This window comes from Emys orbicularis, chromosome 3 (assembly GCF_028017835.1).
Source record: "Emys orbicularis isolate rEmyOrb1 chromosome 3, rEmyOrb1.hap1, whole genome shotgun sequence".
NCBI classification, from domain to species: domain Eukaryota; kingdom Metazoa; phylum Chordata; order Testudines; family Emydidae; genus Emys; species Emys orbicularis.
In genome coordinates this window covers 2,828,904-2,849,774 of record NC_088685.1, presented here as the reverse complement: position 1 = coordinate 2,849,774, position 20,871 = coordinate 2,828,904, and the positions used below count along the sequence as shown (strand labels likewise).

At 44.6% G+C, this 20,871-nt stretch overlaps 1 protein-coding gene across 2 annotated transcripts in view; it reads left to right on the top strand.

Moving 5' to 3' along the window:
• ASXL2 (ASXL transcriptional regulator 2) overlaps nucleotides 1-10,550 on the top strand; it is a 227,632-nt gene extending 217,082 nt beyond the window's left edge. For both annotated transcript variants that reach the window (XM_065401229.1, XM_065401231.1), the window contains 3 exons: nucleotides 2,813-2,918; nucleotides 6,258-6,987; nucleotides 8,100-10,550. In XM_065401229.1, the coding sequence (XP_065257301.1) occupies nucleotides 2,813-2,918; nucleotides 6,258-6,987; nucleotides 8,100-10,550 (3,287 nt within the window). The remainder of the gene's footprint in view (nucleotides 1-2,812; nucleotides 2,919-6,257; nucleotides 6,988-8,099) is intronic.
• Nucleotides 10,551-20,871: the final 10,321 nt, after the last annotated feature.

The window sequence follows — 20,871 nt, the reverse complement described above, 5'->3', positions numbered from 1 at the left end:
GATGCATCCTAAAGCAATAATCTCACTTGCTGTACAGTTGTGTCATTCATTGGAATCTTGCATGTTTTCCCAGGATTCTTGCATATCACCATGTCTTATCCACATTCAGTTCTAGACCATACTCTGCCATATTCATACATAATCTCCACCAACTTCATCAGACATTCTTCTGAATCAGCCAACGGCACTTTGTCATCTACACAGTGAATGTTATTCACCCATTTTCCAGTCATCTTAATATTTTCTTCTGTTTCTTTAATTAATATCATCAAAGACTCTCTATAAACGTTAAATAAAAGGTGTTTAGTGAATGCATAATGGAGATTTCAGGGAGAAATTCCAGTCCTATAGTGATTTAACAGGTGAAAACAGCTGCACTCAAAATGGTCAGTGAGGACAAAGTGCCAGCTAGTGGTTATCCAGACTGCAGAGCAGAGAGGAGGTTTTATTGGAGACTTGTCCTTTGAAAAAATGTGACGTGCAGCACATAATGAGTGAGATGAGGTGATGAGTGAGATGAGGCAGAGATACTTGAAAAGTAAAGTGCTGGGATGGTAGTGGAGATGCACTGTTCTCATTAGAAAAGAGGGACTAAACTGGGGTGACCAAACGTGGCTCACTCATTTATACACAGGTGCAAACCTGCAGAGGCTATAGGTAAGCAGAGTGAAACATTCCATCTTCATCCAAGCCACACTGTAGTTGGAACTGGCAGTTTCTGTGAGCCACACTTTTATACAGAAGAAAAGGGCAGCCATGTGCCACGTTGCAGAACCATGTGAGCTTCATTTGTCCCCTGGGCTGCATGCTGACCACTGCTTCTAAATGCATACAGAGATGTTGTTTATCAAAGCAAGTGAGGCACCATTCTATCTCAATTGCTTCATTTCAAAGATGTACTAAAATTATGAATGTCAGTGCATCATTGTCTGGATGACAGTGTGGCAGAAACATGCTTTGTGTACCACCATCATATAGCTTCATCTGATTGGTTTAGAGAACAGCCAATCTGAGGATTTAGCTGCTAGGTCAGATGCCAAGTTTGGCAGAGCAATATTCCAATCTGTTTGACTGATGCAGCTAATACTTCTCATTCCCACCATCCCGAGAGAATACTACTTGCCAGTCACCTACAGTGGGATCCATGCTGACACACACTTGAAGAAAAACGAACCCTTACTCACTCTATAGCAGGGGCTCTCAAACTTCATTGCACCGCGACCCCCTTCTGACAACAAAAATTACTACACGACCCCAGGAACGGGGACCAAAGCCTGAGCGTGCCCAAGCCCCACCGTGCTAGGTGGGGCAGCCAAAGCCCGAGCCCCACTGCCCTGGGCGAGGAGGCCAAACACAAAGCCCAAGGGCTTCAGCCCCAGGCAGGGGGCCTGTAACCTAAGCCTTGCTGCCTAGGGCTGAAGCCCTCAGACTTCGGCTTTGGCCCCAGGCGGTGGGGCTCGAGCTTCAGCAAGTCTAAGCCACCCCTGGCAACCCCATTAAAATGGGGTCGCAACCCACTTTGGGGTCCTGACCCACAGTTTGAGAACCGTGGCTCGACAGTAACTGTGATACTTGGAGATGCTGTAGTCGGGGTGGATCCCATGACCCACCCTTCTTCCCTGCTTTTTGGAGTACTCAGAAATCCCAGGCTTTGAGTTGCCAGGGGCCTGAGGAAGGCTGGCAGTTGCTCTGCCTTTAATGCTCAAGTACAGGAGCATGAGGAGGCCCAAGGTGCACATGCGGCTTTGAAAAGTTTCCTATCTCACACATGAGGCACATGTGCACCTACAGTGGGATCCACACAGACTACAGCGTATCAAAGAACCACAGTTACTGTAGGGTAACCAACTGTTTATTTTCCACACAGAGAGCACATTACAGCATTACTCTGTGATCTGCACTGGCTGCCAATTGATTTCTAGAAGAAGGTTAAAGTATTGGTTTTGATTTATACAGTCTTAAATGAATTGGGTCTTGGCTATTTGAGAGAACTGTGGCTCTCACAGTGCAATAGTATGGCAGCTAGGATCCTCTGTGGAGCCTTAGTTAACAGTTTTGTGGCTTAAATGGAAGTGGTCTGGCATCTATGAGTTCTTGGCTTAGAAATTTCCTTCCCTTCCCATGATCTGCCAGAGTCTGGCTTCATACAATACTGCAAATCTCAGCTGTTTTCCCAGCCTTTTTTTGGGGTGGGGAGGAAGATTTGACTGGCAGAGGGGGAGTAACAGGGAGGGGTATATTCTGGTGTGGGAAGGTTTTTAGGTTTACTTGACGTGTTTTGATAGCTTGTTTTTAACTTTTATGACAGGCACAGTTGGAAAATGAAATAACGTTATTGACCATTTCACTGGGCATTTCTGGACTACAAAAGTGGTGTAATGGCACCCAGCAACACTGCCCAATAGTTTAGAACAAGAAATAAAAAATAATTTTATTTATAGCTGAAATTGAAAGGGGAATTTAAAGAGGCAGAATGCAAGTACCCAAGCTGGAATTTGTTAGGACATTGAGGCTTAATCCCTATTAACTGCAAATACTGCCATAGGATTCTTAAATGACCACAAGACCTTGGTTTTACATCCCCTCTTGAAAGACAGTACGAGTAAACTAATAGTTGCAAGTCAAGGCCATTGTGTTACATCTGTAATAATACATAGTCTGTAAAAGAAACCTTGCTGAACTAGTTCCCAATGCACTGGTTTATCTAAAAAATGACAGGGATCTGAAGTCTGGCTGTCTCTAATGATTGCAATTGGCCTAATTCTTCTTGTTGATTGGCCTTCTTGCTGATATCCCTCTTTGTGTATTGCAGGTGAATTCACCCCAGAAATGCAACTGAGAATACGTCAGGAGATTGAAAAGGAGAAGAAGGTGGAGCTATGGAAGGAACGATTCTTTGAGAGTTACTATGGTCAAAGGTAAGAAACTGGATTGTCTTTTCTCTCATGGCATGTCCTGAGGCACCAGTTCCCAGAATTCAGAGCTCATTTTCTTTCATGGGACCCTCTTTTTCACTGGGCTTCTAAGTTGATCGAGGATTAACTCCATCTGGCTGTAATGGAATCACAGAAAAGACCTATTAGGTCATCTAGTTAATTCCTGGTCTGTGCTAGATTACTCCCTAAAGCATGGTTTCCAGTGCTTTATCCAGTCTAGCTTTAGTGTTCCTTGCCTGCTGTAGTGGTGGATGTAGTCTAGGCTTCACACCTCTCTTCCCCACCCCCATCCTCACAGTTTTGGAAGGTCCATATCTTAAGTTTCTCTTGGCATATTCCAGCCAACTAAGTTATTCGACATTTACTTTGTCTTTGATTGTGATTTTTGACCTTCACATGTTCCGCAGCTATGCAGAACCTTGTGAATTCCCTGTGTGTCTTGATTCACACGCTGTTGAGCTGAACTCTCAGAATAAGTATGGTGTGGATTTCACAGATTGTTCTGTCTGCCTTATTCCTAGCTACAAGCAGCCCTGCCTCCCCACTGTGGGATGAGGGTTTGCAGGACATTTCAGGTTCCTCGATCAGTAGCTGTATGCTATAAGAAAGTGAAAAGAACAGAGGTAGGATTGATATTGTAAAAATAATTAATAAAGTTTTCGTCTCTCTACAGAACTTCAGTGATGAGGAGCTGTGCTCAGCTCTGGGACATCACCTCGCCTTCTGCCCATTCATCTGTGCTGCTTTAACCCACATGGAGCTTGGGCTGCTCCAAACCTTATTCTCATGATCATGAGAGTATCCAAGCTCTGGTGGGTTAGTGACACAGACGAATGTGGGCACTGGCCGATAGAGATGAGGTCTTAGTTTGGTAAACTGCCCCAAAGGTGAAGCCCTTGTTTAAAATACACTTGACAACAGTAGACGTCACTAAAAAGTCAAGTGTCCTTTCCTGCAGTGTCTCCAGGTTCTTGCAGCAGGGGCATTATTTCAGAAAAATGCTTGTGTGGGGAAGAATGGCGGGTGGGAGGGGAAGCTGTCAGCATAAAGAACATTATATGTGATTATAGTATATCCTGAAAAGTATGAGGTGAACCAAAAGTGGAAGACATCATGGAGCATATAGACCTATGAAAAGTCAGGGGGAGGGGAGCAGACCAAGGTCTGGGGAGGGCAACTGCCCCTCTTGGCCTGTAGTAAATGATGCCTCTGCACTAGGGACAACACACTAATGGAGATTCCTTGTACTGTACAAGGGCAGGATTGTAGGGAGCTGCAGATCTGGTTTCTGCACTTCTCAGAAATGGATACTGTTGTACCACATGACATCTCTGTCTGCCAAGAGTATCTTCTTGAAAAAGACAATGGTTATGAAACTAACATGTGAGAAAGGGTTTAAAATCATGTTCGTTATCATTGGGCTGGTAGGAATCAATCCCATGGTGCTCTCTGGCTTCAGTAGACATCTGGCTTTTTATTCATGCCACAGACCAAGTTTGTATCAGTAGCTACTGGGGGCGAATGCTACATCAGCTGTTTTTCTGGGAATTCAAGTTCAGATTTCCAGCTTGTTCATTTGTTACCCAGGCTGGTGGGGGATTAGGGGCAGTCTAGTGAGATGCTCCCAGCTTCCTGAGGGTGCAGAGTTGAGAAAGATATTAGGTGTGGAGATCTTTGTTCATCTGCAAACAGAAATGCTCTCCTGGAGGAAGTTTATTCCTTAACTTTTTTAGACTGAGGGTGCTTCAGTACTACACAAAATGCTTTAAAAAATGGTGCACTCTCTTGGGGGGTTGTATCCATTTCCAGATCCTACTGCTATATCCAGGGATGGCTGCTTAAAGGGAACTTTTATAACCAGCCATAGTAGCTTCTTGTATGTTGAACAGTTTAACCATTGGTCAAATCCTTTTCAGTTTGTGACCTGGGATAATTAGCATCTGTGTAGAAGGAAAGCCATTGGCCATGTAACCGGGCCCCTTTTGGTTAGGGTTACCATATTTCAACACTGAAAAAAGAGGACACTCCACGGGGGCCTGGCCCCGCCCCAACCCCACCATTTCCCCAGCCCCGCCCCTTCCCCAAAGCCCCTGCCCCAACTCTGCCCCCTCCTCTGAGCACCCTGCATTCCCCCTCCTCCCTCCCGCTCTGATCTTGGTTGGGGGTTGCTAAGTGCTTCCCACTCACCCTGCAGCCCCTCCGCCCCTGCAGCCTCTGTGACCCCTGCTCCCCACTCACCCTGCAGCCCCTGCACCCCCCGCCTGCCCTGCCCCTGCACCCCCCGGCCCCTGCAGCCTCTGTGACCCCTGCTCCCCACTCGCCCTGCAGCCCCTGCACCCCCCTGCCCCTGCAGCCTCTGTGACCCGTGCTCCCCACTCGCCCTGCAGCCCCTCCACCCCCCTGCCCCTGCAGCCTCTGCGCCCCCCGCCTGCCCTGCCCCTGCAGCCTCTGTGACCCCTGCTCCTCACTCGCCCTGCACCCCCCCGCCCCTGCAGCCTCTGTGACCCCTGCTCCTCACTTGCCCTGCAGCCCCTGCACCCCCCCGCTCCTGCAGCCTCTGTGACCCCTGCTCCCGACTCGCCCTGCAGCCCCTGCACCCCCCTGTCCCTGCAGCCTCTATGCCCCCGCCTGCCCTGCTCCCCCGCTCACCCGGCAGCCTCTGCCTGCTGGGGGCTTCAGACGCTCGGCAGCGCGGGTCCCTGCAGCCCCGGCTGCAGCTTCCTTCCTGCCGCCGAGCGCGTTCCCCGGCCTGTCTGTCCCCGCCGGAAACAGCTCCCGCAGCGCCGGGTTCCAAGCTGCGCAGGGCAACGGGGCCACAGGAAGGGTCCCCCAGTGGCTGGGGGGCCCCCGCCCGCGAGGGAAGCCCGAGCCCCCCCGTTCCCCGCCTGAGCATTGTAGCTGGGGCGGCTGGGCTGCGCTGCGGACCCAGCGGATCGTGCTGGGGCCGGGCAGACCCTGGCTTATGCCTCCCTATTTCCCCGGACATGTCCGGCTCTTCGGAAATTCCCCCCGGACGGGGATTTGAGCACCAAAAAGCCGGACATGTCCGGGGAAATCCGGACGTATGGTAACCCTACTTTTGGTTGATTTTTAAAGAGCGCTGCTGCAGGACCATTAAGTTCTGTGTGGGTTGGAAGAGTGGTAGCTACAATGAAGAGCGTAAAAAATGGTGGGCTTGAAATCAGGGGAAATGGTATGTGCAAAGTGTTCCTTTAGGTTCTAGTATGGATACAGAACCCTCTGCCCCCCATTTTCATGGCAAAAGAATGCTTTTTTCAGACTTACGTTTTACAAAACATAATTTTTCTTTTTTCTTGTTAGTTCTGGAATGAGTCCTGAAGAATCCAAGAGACTGACAACATACACCAGCACTCCTGAAACACAGGCCAGGAATCCACCAGCTGAACAGATGAAATGCATGCCAGTCTCCAAGGCACCACCCAGTAAAGAAGAGAGAACTCCTCTGTCAGAGTCTAAAGCACAAGCAGTGCAGGTACCACCACCAGCAGTGAAAAAAGGAGGAGAGGAAAAAAGAGAAGATGTGCATCCCCAATCAGGCAAACCTGCAGCATCAGTAAATTCCTCAGATAACAATGCACTGAAACTTAATGACCAAACTCTCTCTAGGCCTCTGAAGGGTACTGAGGAATCCATGCAAGAGAAGCCACAAGCTGCCTCTGGTCAGAAGCCAGAACAAGAAAGACAGCACACTCCATCCAAGGATCTGTCAGTAAAGGAGGACACAAGCACCTCAGCCTTGGCCCCAAACAAACCAAAGAGCCCCAAAGCAGGCGAAGCGGTGGCAAGCATGGCGAGTCAAGTGACTCCACAGGAGACACCTAAAAAGGAACCCCCTGCAACTGAACAAATGGATGTCAGTGCTGAGGGCCTCAAGAGGAAGTCAGAGAGTCAGGAAGAAGCACCAATCAGTCCTGAAAAAAAGCCACGAATCATGGACAGCTGCCAGCACCAGCAGTCATTTCGGACCCAACCACAGTCCTTTCCTGCGGCTGGGGAGGGGGCACAGGGGCGAAAGGTTCCCCCACTCAAGGTAAAGGAAACTGGAGACAAGTCCATCATGGGGTTATACAGGCCACTTCCACTGGTAACTCTTACAAAAATGTTTTGCCGCTGTTTTGATTTCAACTGTCCATGTAAATCCCGCTACGTGCATGTTATAGTAATGAAAGTATTTGATACAGGAATCCCAAAGCCCTGCTATTTGGCCACGGGAGTCTTCTGGCCTGCTGATCAGGTTAAATAAGGCTCTCTAACACATGCACACTTGTCAAAGGGTATTTCAGGTCAATAGAGTGGCACAGTTGTAAAAGCCCAGAACTGGAATAATAGGGGACACTATAGATCAATATGGAGTAGCATTGGGAAAGCTGTGGAGGAGTCCCCAAGACTAAAATAGCAGGGAGGAGTGTGCAGTGCACTATAGATGTGTGAACATCCCCAAAGACTTGAATAGTGGATGAGGATTGAGGGATATTGGCAGCTTCCCACATTATGTCAAACAAAAAACAGCTATCCACCTCGGCTCAACAGAGCGCCAGGACCTCAAGACGATGTATCACTCCTTTGGGGCTTGGTGTGACTGACTGGATGCAATGTGCTGTCTCTCAATCCGAGCAGAAAATGGGAAAGACTTTTTGGGGTGGCCTCTCAGCTCTAAAAGCCCACCACCTGCTGAGGCTTAGCAAGAGCTTAGATTCCTGCTGCAATCTAGATGTAGGAAAGGGAGCAATATATCAGCCACTGGTGTAAGGGAAAAATAAAAGAGAGGCTGTGAAGGGAAGGTTCCTAAATGTGATATATTTATCAAATATCTTTACTACTACTGACCATTTGGAAACCATCCAATTGGCAAATAATGGACATACTTTTTAAGGTCATGTGACACTGTCTCTGCCAACAGGGCTGTGTGTATACAGATAGCTGCAGCTCCTTCACTGGCAGTGTGTTATACACAATGATAGAACTTCAAATGTCTACCTCATATGGTAATATTTTCAAAAATAGGCCCCACTTTTGTGGATGCAAAAGCATGGGTACAAATAATTATTGATGTAAAATTGTTCCCACAGTTACTTGCACCCACAGTTTAGCATTTCTGAATGCGACAGATTTAAAATTTGTCTCTTTTCTACTTTTTTCCAGATTCCTGTCTCCAGAATCTCCCCGATGCCATTTCTTGCTAGCCAGGTCTCTCCCAGGGCTTACTTTCCAACCTCCGTCACCAGTCCGGGAAGAACAGGGGCCAGGACTTTGGCAGACATCAAAGCAAAAGCCCAGCTGGCCAAGGCCCAGAGGGCAGCTGCTGCAGCAGCAGCAGCCGCCGCTGCTGCCTCCAATGGGGGAGCCATCCCAGGGCCTGGTCCAGGAGGGGGAGGAAGAGAGGAGAAGAGTAGTACGGCAACAAATGGAACCAATGAAACTGGAAGTAAAGGCAGAGCACTGGAACTGGCAGGAACTGGAAGCGGGGGAAGTACGAGAAGGCCTTTTCCCCATTGTCCAGGGACCCATTCCCAAGCGGAGACCCAGGCCACAGAGCGGACATCACCTCTCAGTGTCTCTAGAGCACAACTACAGCAAACGCCCACAGTGCAATCCAGAACTGCAACCAGCAACAAAGGCAAAGATTCATCATCACCAGCTCCACCAGCATTAGAGAAAATGAACAGAATAAAAGTGAGCCCTCCAAATGTGACTGTAAGTCAGGTTTCCAGACCATCCGTGGTCTCAAGCCACATATATACTCTCAGTAATGACAGACAAGAGAAAGCACCTTCAGCTCCAGCAGCTCTAAGCCAGATCTCAGGGGCACCACCTGTCAGGGATGAAGCAGTCTATGTCAATGTATCCAGAGCAGGTGCTGACAAAAATGTGACTAAGTCAGCACTTACTGCCACCGAAGAGATCAGCTTAAGTATTCCTAAGAGCAAACCTCTTTCCCCTCGGATGTCTTCGCAGGCAGTGGTAACCTCAGAAACTCAGGCTGCTGTTATGGTAGCATCTACTATCTCTACTCCATCCTATAGCACTTTGTCAGTAGCCCCTAGCCTTAAAGTACATATAGCTCCCTTGAGCACAAGTGGGCCCCTCCTGAAGACAAGCTCCAGTATTCCTGCTAACAATCCCTTGGTCACCCAGCTGCTCCAAGGTAAAGATGTCCCAATGGAACTAATCATGCCTAAGCCTCTCACCAAAGTAGAAATGAAAACTGTCCCACTAGCTCCAAATGAATCAAAAGGGTCGGCATTTTCCAGTGCCACAAGCACAGCTGGGAATGGCTCTGGAGGGGAAAGTGGTGAGAGACAATCAAATTTAGCCATGCAGCAACTTGGAAAGATATTTTTCCCAAGCAGGCAGTTGCCCCATGTTCCAAGGACCTTTCCCCTCTTTTCCGGAAAGGACCTGAGGAGCACTAGTATCGACCAATACCAGTGCCAAGAGGCACTCGACAAAGCCACTCAAGAGCAGATCCTTCAGACTCTTATCAAGCGGGTCCAGAGGCAGAATCTATTCTCAGTCTTGCAGCCTTCACAGCTCAACCTCGTTCACTCAGGTTTCCAGTTAGACAACAGCTCCACCAGTCAGAGATTCATGCTGGGTTTCATGGGCAGGAGGACATCCAAGCCTGCCATGTCTGGCCATTACCTGCTGAATATTTCCACCTATGGTCGCGGGTCGGAGAGTTTCAGGAGAGGTCTGTCCATGAATCCTGAGAACCGCTTGTGTCTGAATGATCCTTCTGATGATCCAAAAATAGAATTTGGGGAATGTGAAGAAATAGCTGGCAGTGGTAGCAGCAGTGATGAAGGAGATGCAGATGATGAGAGTACTGGTGATGAACATGAACATATCATTGTAAAAGAGGAATCCCTGGTTTCCCAGGTCTCTGGCCAGCATGAAAGAGAACAGAGATCACACAGTGTAAACGCTTCTTCAGATTGCAATTTGCCTGTTAGACAGAATGTAAAGAAGGAGGCCGTCTTATCTCAGCAAGCAGCAGCCAGCCAGGAGAGTGTTCACCAGTTCCCAGGAGGCCAGGTGTTTGATGGAACTGCATTAGCAAGAGATTTAATTCAGGCAGCCCAGGAGCAAATGGCACATGCTATGAGGGGAAAAATGATGCACAGCAAAGCTGAGGCTTACAGCGCTTCTGCACCATCTGCAGACTCTGTGTTGCAGCAACCTCCACTGCTTTCCCATTCGCACCCTCCAAAGCTATATGGAAACACTGCAGCACAGCTCATTGGTCCTAGTTATAGTGGCACTATAAATGTCTCCACCTCTCCCGACGTGAACCAAGGGTCTCTCATGACTGGGCTATCCGAGTGCAATCAGTTGGCCAGTAGCATGGGGAACGTCATGTCTTTCTCTGTGACTGTAACCACCATTCCCGCCAGCCAGGCTATGAACCCTGGCAACCACAATCAGACCATCCCAGTTCAAGCCTTTGGTGATGACAACAACATGGAGGATTCGCCTTCTAAATGCTACTGCAGGTTGAAAGCCATGATCATGTGCAAGGGTTGTGGTGCCTTCTGCCATGATGACTGCATCGGCCCCTCTAAGCTCTGTGTCTCCTGCCTTGTAGTACGGTAACTGAGACATATGAGATGAGGAGAAGGATGGCTTGGTTTTGTGCCTCCTTTTGAAATTCTTCGCAGGAAGAAAGAGGAGTTTTACTGCCTTGCACAAGAGACACATTACTGAATCAGGAATACAGAGTAGCGTTCTTCTTTCATTGAAGAAAGAGCACCTTGTTGTATAGTGAGTCTAAGCGAGCTCAACTATGTGAATTGTGACAAGAGTTTGCACTTAAGGAATCATGTAAATATGTCACATTATTTTGTTTAAAAATTATTTTTTCAATCTTTTAGGAGACAATGTTTGACTTGTACTGCAGATTCATTAACCACACCTCCTCTCAGTCTCTATCCCAGGTTAGCCTAAGCTCTGCTCTATATTAATGAGAGAACTTCCAGCCAAACTTTAGCCCCTTGGTCTTTCCATGGCAAAAGAGAAGAACAGGAAAACTTAAAAGAACTGGGAGCTCGAAAAGATTTAAGCCTTTATACTATCTGGCACAGAATTTTGAGGTTTGGAGCATCAGTTCAGGGTTGGCTCAGTCTTTTGTTAATTCAGATGTTTGGGAAGTGGGAGGCATTAGTGTTATAACAGCCTTTCAAATGGTTGCCTATCAGTTTCCCCCTGACTCTAGGTTTCTGGAAGCCAAAGTGGGTTGTGCAATAGTGGCTGGGGTTTTTTGGTTGCATATCATTCCCTTTCCAACTCATCAGTTATAACAACATTGTCCATGGGAAGGCAACACCTTCGTTCTCCACTTTTTCTGGGAGATTGAAAAGGCAACTCTAGTAGTCATCATCTTCAAGAACTCAAGTAATAAAAAGCAACTAGTGACTATCAGCAATTCTAGGAGACCATTTAAAGCAGAGATCTCTAATATGAATTGAACTACATGTCAGAAACTTGCTTTATTAGGCATTACAGTGTTAGTACTGAGATGTCTTCCCCCCCCCCCCCCCCCCCCAATTTCCAACCATCAAACATGACAATACATTACACAAGTTAAACGCACTAAATGACACCTGCTGACATATTGTTTGCCAGGAAGCTTGCCATGGCTAATGAGGACCTCCACAATAAGCTAATTTATGTAGAAGATCATACATCTAGCTAAGTGCAAGGCATGGAACACAAGGGTTGGGTTGGCTGCATCATTGTCCCCTGAGGATGTTCTTCAAGTTTCAAAACATCAAATCCTTTGGCCTGATCTCCAGTTTTTACTCAGAGACCCAGGATTCTAGCAATAGAAGTCACACGTCAAGAATGGGGAGCACTGGCAGAAGTATGGGGGATCATAGGACTGGCATAGTGGGGGCTACTGTCATGAATGAGATTACTGGCAAAGCTGTGTGTGAGGAGATGACCCAGTGCTGGCCTATCTAATGCCAGGTTGCAGCTAGTGATATCAATCCTTCACTCTCAAAAGCATTAATTTTCACAGTGTCGCCCAAATTAATCAATCAGAATTGAACAGGTATTACAGCACCATCATCTCAGCAACAAGAATGTATAACAGGCCGACCAGTAAAGTACTTAAATGCCCATCCCTTCCCACAGTGTGAGAGTTAAGCAAACTCCAACTCACATTTCACAGTATCCAAGCACTAGGTTATCTATAGGTAAAGTCCTCTTCCCAGCAAAGAACCTCCGGCTCAAGAATCCCATCCAGTTCCATGTTGTCTCTGTTTGAGAAACAAATACGTTGATTAGATAGAAATTCATGTATCTTTTTGATGAAAGGGCATAGAAATCACTTTTAATCCAAAGTCATTTTTAAAATGAAGCAATATTAAAAAAGTAGGTGTGATAAGTTATCAGTAGATATCCCATTAGCTAGTCCTCTCAGAGCTTTGGGCTTTTTTTCCAGTTTGAATGTACTCCTCCTCCTTCCCCTCACATGAAAAGAGTATCTGGGGTGCTGTTGTTAAATATAGGCAATGTAGATGACTGTACATAATGCATTTTATTTGGCAATTCATTTGTTGATAAGAAAGTTGAGTGCCTAACCCCTCGATACTGAAAAATATCTCCCTCCCTGCCTGTCTGTGGGTGCCACCTTCCAAACCGAGATCAACAACAGTGAAATATCATAAACTGTATTATATTCCTATCTTCAGTCTTGCTCAGCCTAAATTTGTTGGGGGAGTATGTCCCCTAATTGTACCTAGGTAAATATTTTTAAATCCATCGCTCCATGGCAGAAAAATTAACACCAACAAAAGTAGCACCTTGTTTTTTATGACAAGCCAAATATGCACTGTCAGCAACATTTCACCAGTAAGCAAACAATATCCCCAGATTTGGCACATACCAGATGCTATAGCTAGTGATGCTGGTGTGCATACAAAAAAGCAAACCAAGCAAAAGAACCATTTTGGCTTCTGCCGTGCAAAAACACTTATTCTGTAATAGAAGTGTACTTTTGTTTTACGGGCCTAATGCATTCTAGAGCAAGTGCCCATTAGGGTAGTAATGCAATACTTCCAATTTTCCTCTTCCCCAGTGCAAGAAGCAGTTCTGCAGCATCCTTTGAATTATGGGATACAGTGTCAGATGGATATTATGGTATCCATCTGCACACAGCTAACTGGCAACTAAAATGAACAAGACTCCTGTTCTCTGAAGCACTGAGAGAGAGAGAGATCCATTTCTCAAGTATCAGAGGGGTAGCCGTGTTAGTCTGGATCTGTAAAAGCAGCAGAGAGTCCTGTGGCACCTTATAGACTAACAGACGTATCGGAGCATGAGCTTTCGTGGGTGAATGCCCACTTCTTCGGATGCATGACATCTATAAGGTGCCACAGGACTCTTTGCTGCTTTTACATATCCATTTCTGTTTCCTTGCTATTTCAGGGCTTGTCTACACAGGAAAGTTTTACCAGTTATACCAGTATAATGATTTATCTTCTTCTTTCTTGCCACTTCCCTAATCAGGGTCAACAACTTTTATAGCCTTCTTCCAAAGGCTTCATGATTGTACGCCAGGCTGTCCTGCCAATTGGTCTAAGGTCAGTTGATATCCAGTCTGTGTACCGAGTTTTTGGTCTCCCCATTGGTCATAGGTACACATAACTCCTCCTTCCCAACTGACATAAACTAAACCAAAACAGGCACTCCTTTGCTGGGTCTATGCAGTCCCACAGTTTAGATTATGGGACCTGAATTGCAGCATTAGCATGATGTGCTGTAACTCCCCTGTGTGGATGCTGCAGGCATGAACTAAAGAGTACCTAGTTCTTGTTGACTTAGCCCTGTTTAAAACACAAACTAGATACCTTTTCGTTCTCGCCCCCACATGGCCTATGCAGGGGAGATACAGCTTGTCATGCTAGTGCCCACTGCAATTCACCCCCCATTCCAAACTGGGGGTCATGTAGACAAGCCCTTACACCAGAATAATAGTGATGTCCAGGGGGAGTTATATTGGTATAATTATATCAGTTTTTAAATCCACACCTTAGTTTATACAGGTGTAATTTTCCTACGTTGACAAGCCTCATAAGAAGGGAGTAGAAGACGTTGAGGGAACAGCACAAAGTGGCCTGTGGGCCCGTTTGTGTTGGTTGGGATTTTATGCCTGTTGCAACTTTCACTTTAAAAGAGCTGAAGTTTTATTTTCAGCAGTATATTTTAAAATAGAAGTAGAGCCTCTAATTTTGATTCTAGCCCTCAAGTCCCTTACAAATTGTGGTGTCACTTCAGTTGGAGTTTGCATGTCTGGCTTCCCATGTTCTGTACACCTGTTTCTCTGTGTGATGCTGCTTGTGAGTCATAAGTAGCTGCTGTTGCATGAAATACTACTGCAGGAACTGAATTACTTTACAGAGTCATTATCCCAGCAAGAAGGGAACTAGATCTAGTAAGTGTCCAATTTGGATTTGTAATGACCAGTAAGATGTCAGTAGGACTCCACAGTCCTTTTTAGTGGTCACTATAACCTTATTAGATGGTGATCTAGAGGTTTACAGCTCAGTTTAGTGCCTTAGCTATATGTGGTTGGGTCAATAGTTTTACAGTTGATACCCCTTCCCAATACAATGAATCCTCTTGGCTGGAAGGTTTTGCTCTTACCACAATTAAACAAGCTCTTTATCTGGAACTTGACAGAACAGTATCCCTAGGTTCACCAGCGGGTGTTACACGGCTAGGTAACCATTAGAAAGGATGGGGTTTGGATTACTGAACGTTTCAACAAGAATAGGCCTGCCCAAAACCATGAAAGCTTTGCACATTTCACAGTGCTGGGTATTGAATAACAGTTGTTTCAGATAGGAAAACCTGAACCAGAGTAGGAGTATTCCCTTTGTTAGTCAGCAGTCTTAGTGCTGAGACTTTTCCCTTCAGCCCCAGTTCTTTCTAATCGTCTGTCCTAAAATATTTCCTCCAGCAAAATAATAAACCTTTCCTATTGGCTACTGTTAATCAAGGGACATTGTGGAGTAGTTTAGACATAACATTTTTGGCTTTGGCATCCAGATATTACAGTGATAGCACTTTATAATAAATGCCAATGTAAAAATAGAATACTCAAAATATTTTACAACACCTAATGTCAAAGCAATGTTTGTGACATAAAACATTACAACAAGAAAAGGTTATTTAGATTTAAATCTTCCCCTGATTGGATTGCAATCTAGACCCTGCAGCATGAGAACCAGAAAGTGAAACTGATCAGTCTAGTTTCACAGTTCAGTGCAAAGAATAAATACTTTTATATACACATTCCATGAATGGAGAAGTAAATGGAATTTTAGAAATGATTTTCAAGTTTCTGAGATAGCATTAGTAACAGGGAAGGAAACTTGTTTTTAGGTTGACAATGTCTCTTTAAATGTGAGGAAAAGATTGATACTATGTAAACGATGGACCTTATCGGCAGAGTTGTACTTAAGTTTGCAACAGTAAAAATGTTAAGGAAGCCATTTCCTGGAAGTTAATTATTGGACAGATGAGTAACTTCCAGATGTCCTCACAGCTGGTCATTACTGCTTAAATTATGTCAATTTAAATTGTTCTAGAGGCTGTTAAGATGATTATGGGCCCGATTCTTTCTCACTCACGAGTGGTCCCGTGGAATACAAGAATATATGTGTGAGCAAAGGCTGCAGTGCTGGACACACTAATTGGAACTGGGCTGTGTTTGCTTTAGTCCAATGAGGAAGGCTTTCCGCATTTCATTTAGAGTAATTTTTCAGAAATAGCCACCAGTTTTAGGATGCCTCAATCCTGGGGACTGGATTCTGCTGAGTGTCTACAATTCCAGCTTTCAGCACCTCTGAAAATCAGGCCTAAGGATGTTAGGTGGAGCACTCAAAATTAAAGATCACTTCTGAAAATGTGACTGTTACAGTGGAGGTGGGAGGACAAGGGGTGGCATCCTCCTGTTTGGGTGTTGCCACCTGTTGCAGCTAGCATGGCTTTTATCACCGGAGGGGAGGAGCCCATTGTTAGGAAGTTACTGCCTATGATATCTCTCAGCTCTGGAAACTATCCTCAATTAATCCAGAGTGCATGAAACCAGCATGGGTGAGAGAGAGTCTCTTAGAAACTTCAAGTCCTGTTGCCACCAGGGGGAGAATGGCTTAAACATTTGCTAGGATGACCATGAGTTTTCTTTGTTACTTTTTTTTAATGCTATACGTTTGATACAAAAGAAGATCAATTTTAAGAGCTTACAGTAATATATTTTAAGTAATATATATTTTAATATTTGTGTAAAAAATGACAAAGGAAGATTTGTGAACTAGATATACAGGGTATTGTGTGTGTGCAGTTTCTCAGCAGGGCCGAGACGATTTCCCTGGCAGGGGAACTGAAAGCACTTGGGTTTTCCATTAATGCAATAAAAGTCGGGATTCTTAAAACAAAAATCCAATAGTGTTTACCAGATGCTCTTTCATTTTGTTTGGCCACAAGGCTTGTAAACTTGATTTAGAAGATGATAAACTTTTGTCTGTCTTTTGCCTTTTTAAAAGGGACTTAAATTGGAATAGAGGGTATGTATAGAAAAATCAAGGTGACACCATTTTAAAAGTCATATTTTTTCACAAATAATATAGAAGAATCATATTTTACATAAGAATTTTAAGTATTTGAAAAAAATATGTATATAAATATACTGTATGTACTTCATATATTCTTTTATTTTACATTTAATTGTATTAAAAATATTTGAGCTGGTTGGAGTTCCTACCTATGTATTAATGTAAAAACGAGAGAGACGAGCACTGCCTCTTACCGTTGCAGCAGTTGCTGCTGCAGCAGATTGTAGGGTAGCAAAAAAGCTTGGAGCTCAGCAAAGAATGAATTGGAATAGTTTAGCTGGTTTAGAAATACAGTCCAGACATTTTTTTCAGTCCTGTGTCCTGTTTGTGTGTCCGTTTATGCTCTATCCTATTTTGCCTCATAAACACCCAGAACAATCAATGGTGAGAAGACAAGGAGTTGAGGTGGAGCTTTATACAAGCACTGCCAAAGAGACATACTGGTACAAAGCTACTCAACTAAAATCAAAAGCAACCATTAGAATTTTAATAAATGTAGCTAATAGTTTAATTCTTGTGTGATCCTCTGATAGTGCAGATGGGGAATGAATACAACATGCCAAGAGCCTCAGTATATTTGGGATTTCAAGGCAACACTCTCTAATGAGTTTTCTTTTGTAGGCTCTCGGGTCCAATATCACTGTAGAGGGTGAAGTGTGCCCTGAGTCACTACTGGAAGATGGAATAGGTTCTCTGCTCCTATACTTGGGCAGGACCCCTAGAAAACTCCCTACGGGGAAGCACTAGTAAATCTGCTGAGACTGCTGGCAACATTCCTCATAGGAATTCTGTTTACAAGATGCTGTAACTTGGATACAAGGATTCCCAGAGGTACAAGATCACAAATTATATGAATATAAAAAGGACAAAATTCTAGTTAGAAGGGAAATGATAGGTGGCTGCAGACTACAGTAACAGTCAGCTATGATTCATGTGCATTATATACAGCACATCCAGTGCAGTTTACCTAATAATGGGCCCAAACCTGTGACGTGCTCAGCATCTTCAAGTAACACTGAAATTAGTAGCAGCTGAGGTTGCAGTGCACCTTACAGGATTAGGCTAAAGTCCATAGTGTATGTGTCACAGCTGATTTGTACTGTAATAGCACATCCATTCCCCCACACCCAGTAATTACCATCACAGATCTGTCTGGTTTATTACATAAACAGTAAAGCTCTCATGACAATGTTCAGGGTTATATTAACCCAATCATTCAGGAACACAATACATTTAAGTTGCTGCCCTTTTGATCAGTGGCTCCAATTCTGGGCCTTCCTCTGTCCCCCGGACTCCAACTCTACACACATACAGGGGCTGTAAAGCTAGCAAATCTCCCCAGCAGGAAAGGTCTCCCCTTGGTGGCATAAGAGAGACAGAATTGACTCTGTCAGTCCCTGGTGTGGGGTAATACTGAGTAAGGGAGGAGGCCTGGCTAGCTTACTGCACTCTGGCTATTCTGGGCTGACAGAAGGCTCAAGAATCGGATGCATAAAGGTGAAACACAGACACATTTGCCCCTTCACCTTTTGGGTGGTGCTGTGCTCAGCTCAGGTGTGTCCCCAAATTGGAGCCACTGTGTTTACCATAGCCCAAACCGCCCTGCAGGAACTGCTGGAATCTCCGAGAAACAAGAATTGTGTTTACAATAACTCTCTGTGATCGGGCTTCGTGGGAAGGGAAACTGAATGCAAAAAAACCTATTTGATTTGTGTTAAGGGTTTGACTTTAAAGAAAACTCAAAGACAGTTTTGTTGTTGTTATGATTATTTTCCAAACACCCCAAAATATGCCAGGCCTCTATTTACATACACATCGGGAGATCGTTTTTTAGTAAAGTCATTTTATCTTTCTATGAATTGCAATCTGCACATTCAAAGGGGTTTTCACTCTGAACAGTTGCACTATAAGAAGGTTACACTGTTTGGGTGTGTATATGTATATATAACTAGAGTGTATATGTGTGTGTATATATACAACTATATTTTACATAAATGTACCTAAAAAGGCTGTAAGTCCATCTCAGGATTCTGGTGACATTAATTTTGAGAACAAAGTTTGAGTTACCACAAGCCTGATGTAGAGTTACAGCTTTTACATTTGTTTTAATATTTAAAATATATGGGTTAGAAAAAATATACAGTATGTGTTGTTTTGATCTGCTGCACTTTGTCTAAACATTCCTAGTCCCGCTGGTACTGCTGCAGCTCCCATCCCTTCCTGCCCCATTTAGAACTTAGAAACCAGCTTTTCCCCTCTCGGTTTTCTTTCAGTGGCACTTCTCAGAGGCTGCATCGTGTTTCTGTTCAAAGAGCTGTGCCAAGAGTTTAATATTCCTGGGTTCGGTCTTTTATAATAAGATGTCACAGCTGAATCCCAGTCCCAACACTGGGGAAAGTGAGCTGATAGTTGATGCAGCCAGTTGGCAATTGGATTCTAAAATAGTCCCTTTGCAAACTAGCAGAGTCAAGCGATCCAACTTAAATAAGAAATAGTCATTTTCTGTTGTTATCCAGTGATAAGTTGGTACTGAACAATAAGATTATTGTAATTCACTCTCCTCCTTAATAAGGAAATGACCCAATTTCCAGGCATTTAAAAAACCTTAATGGGTCAATTCCATTAAACCAGCAATCACAGCAGAGAGATGTGTGGCCCATAATTTTGCAGATTGGCACAGTTCATTCTACTAAACTGATTCTCTCCCCAAATGAAAAATAAAAATAATTTTAAAAGTCTGCTTCGGGGTCTGCTGTATAAGATTCCACCTTAGCTTCTCACCAGCATTAAGAAGGATCGGAGGAGTGCTAAAAACAGCATTTGTATCTTGTCACTTTGAGATATGTGTGTCCATAGGAGGTAGCACTTTGAAAAGCGAAAGCCTGCCTTGTGGCTTATGTCTTATTGCAGATTAAGTTCCTCTTCCCCTCACTCCTTATTTTTGTCATGTAAAACTACCTGCTTCATAAATGAATGTAAAATACAATAGTTCTTCAGCACATGGATAAATATGTATTTTATCTTAATGTTTCATTTTATGTTAAATAAAAGCATATGATTTTATGGTTACCATTGTTGTTAATGTCTTTTTAAATGCTGCTCTCTTCTCCTTCAAGAACATGAAGCAGCAAGCTACACAATGCTGAATGACTTAATTTCAGGTCCGGTACTGCAGGAATGCCAAGTATGTTTTTTCCTAAATCATCTCCCTAGATTTCATGGGGGAAGATTTGTTGTGAACACCAAGTTGTTGTTAATCATTTTGCGTTTCTCTTGTGTTTCATCTGAGGATATCTCCAATTGCTTTAGAATTACATTAGTGCACTGTAAGATATGAGTAAATATTATCCTCATTCGCATATGAGGAAACTGTGGCATGGACACATTGGCTTTCCCAAGGTCACTTATTGAGTCAACAGTCAGGAATAGAATTCAGGTGTCCTGTCTCCCAGTCTTGTGCTCTAACCACAATACAAACTTCCAACCTGTCAGAGTGTGTTCTCTCCTCTACAGAATCATCAGCTTTCTCCCGTCTTCTCCTGCAGTCCAGTCTGTTAAAGTGCATCCCCATTGACAAGTAGGATTTTTCCAGCTGAAGCAAAAGTGTGCACAGTTCTGCTGGCATAATAACAGAGTGTAGAGTTATGGAGCCATTCCGCGATTTCAGGCTGGCAGCAGCCCTGGTCTGCCAACAATGTGATTCTTCCCAAGCCTCCTGTGCCTGATACTGACTCTGTTCTAATTTTCTCTCTAACTCCTGCCTCTTATGAGAAAGAGCTAACCGCTCCGCTGAGGCAACACGCAGCTGAACGTTTATGTTCTGAATTCCACTATCCCGTTCACCTCCTTAGCCTTTCCTTTCTTGTGCCCTACTTCCATATCGAACACATGACTCACAAAGTCCTATGGATTAGAATGCTCAGAGATGAACTGAGTGTCCTTCAACTGCACCACACCTCCTCCATGTTCCTTAATATATTTCCTTACAAAGATTTCCAAAGCCATGCTCCGGGCAACCCCAGAACTCCCTGCTAACTCCATTCACTCACTCTAACCCTAAATTAAAAGTCACTTACATTCTACTGGCTAGCCTAATATATAATTTCTAACACGACACAATAAACATTTAATACTATAATGTGGAGGCATCCCTCCTAAATGGTAACCCATAAGAATGGCCATAGTGGATCAGACCAAAGGTCCATCTAGCCCAGTATCCTGTCTGCCGACAGTGACCAATGCCAGGTGCCCCAAGGGAATGAATAGAACAGGTAATCATCAAGTGATCCATC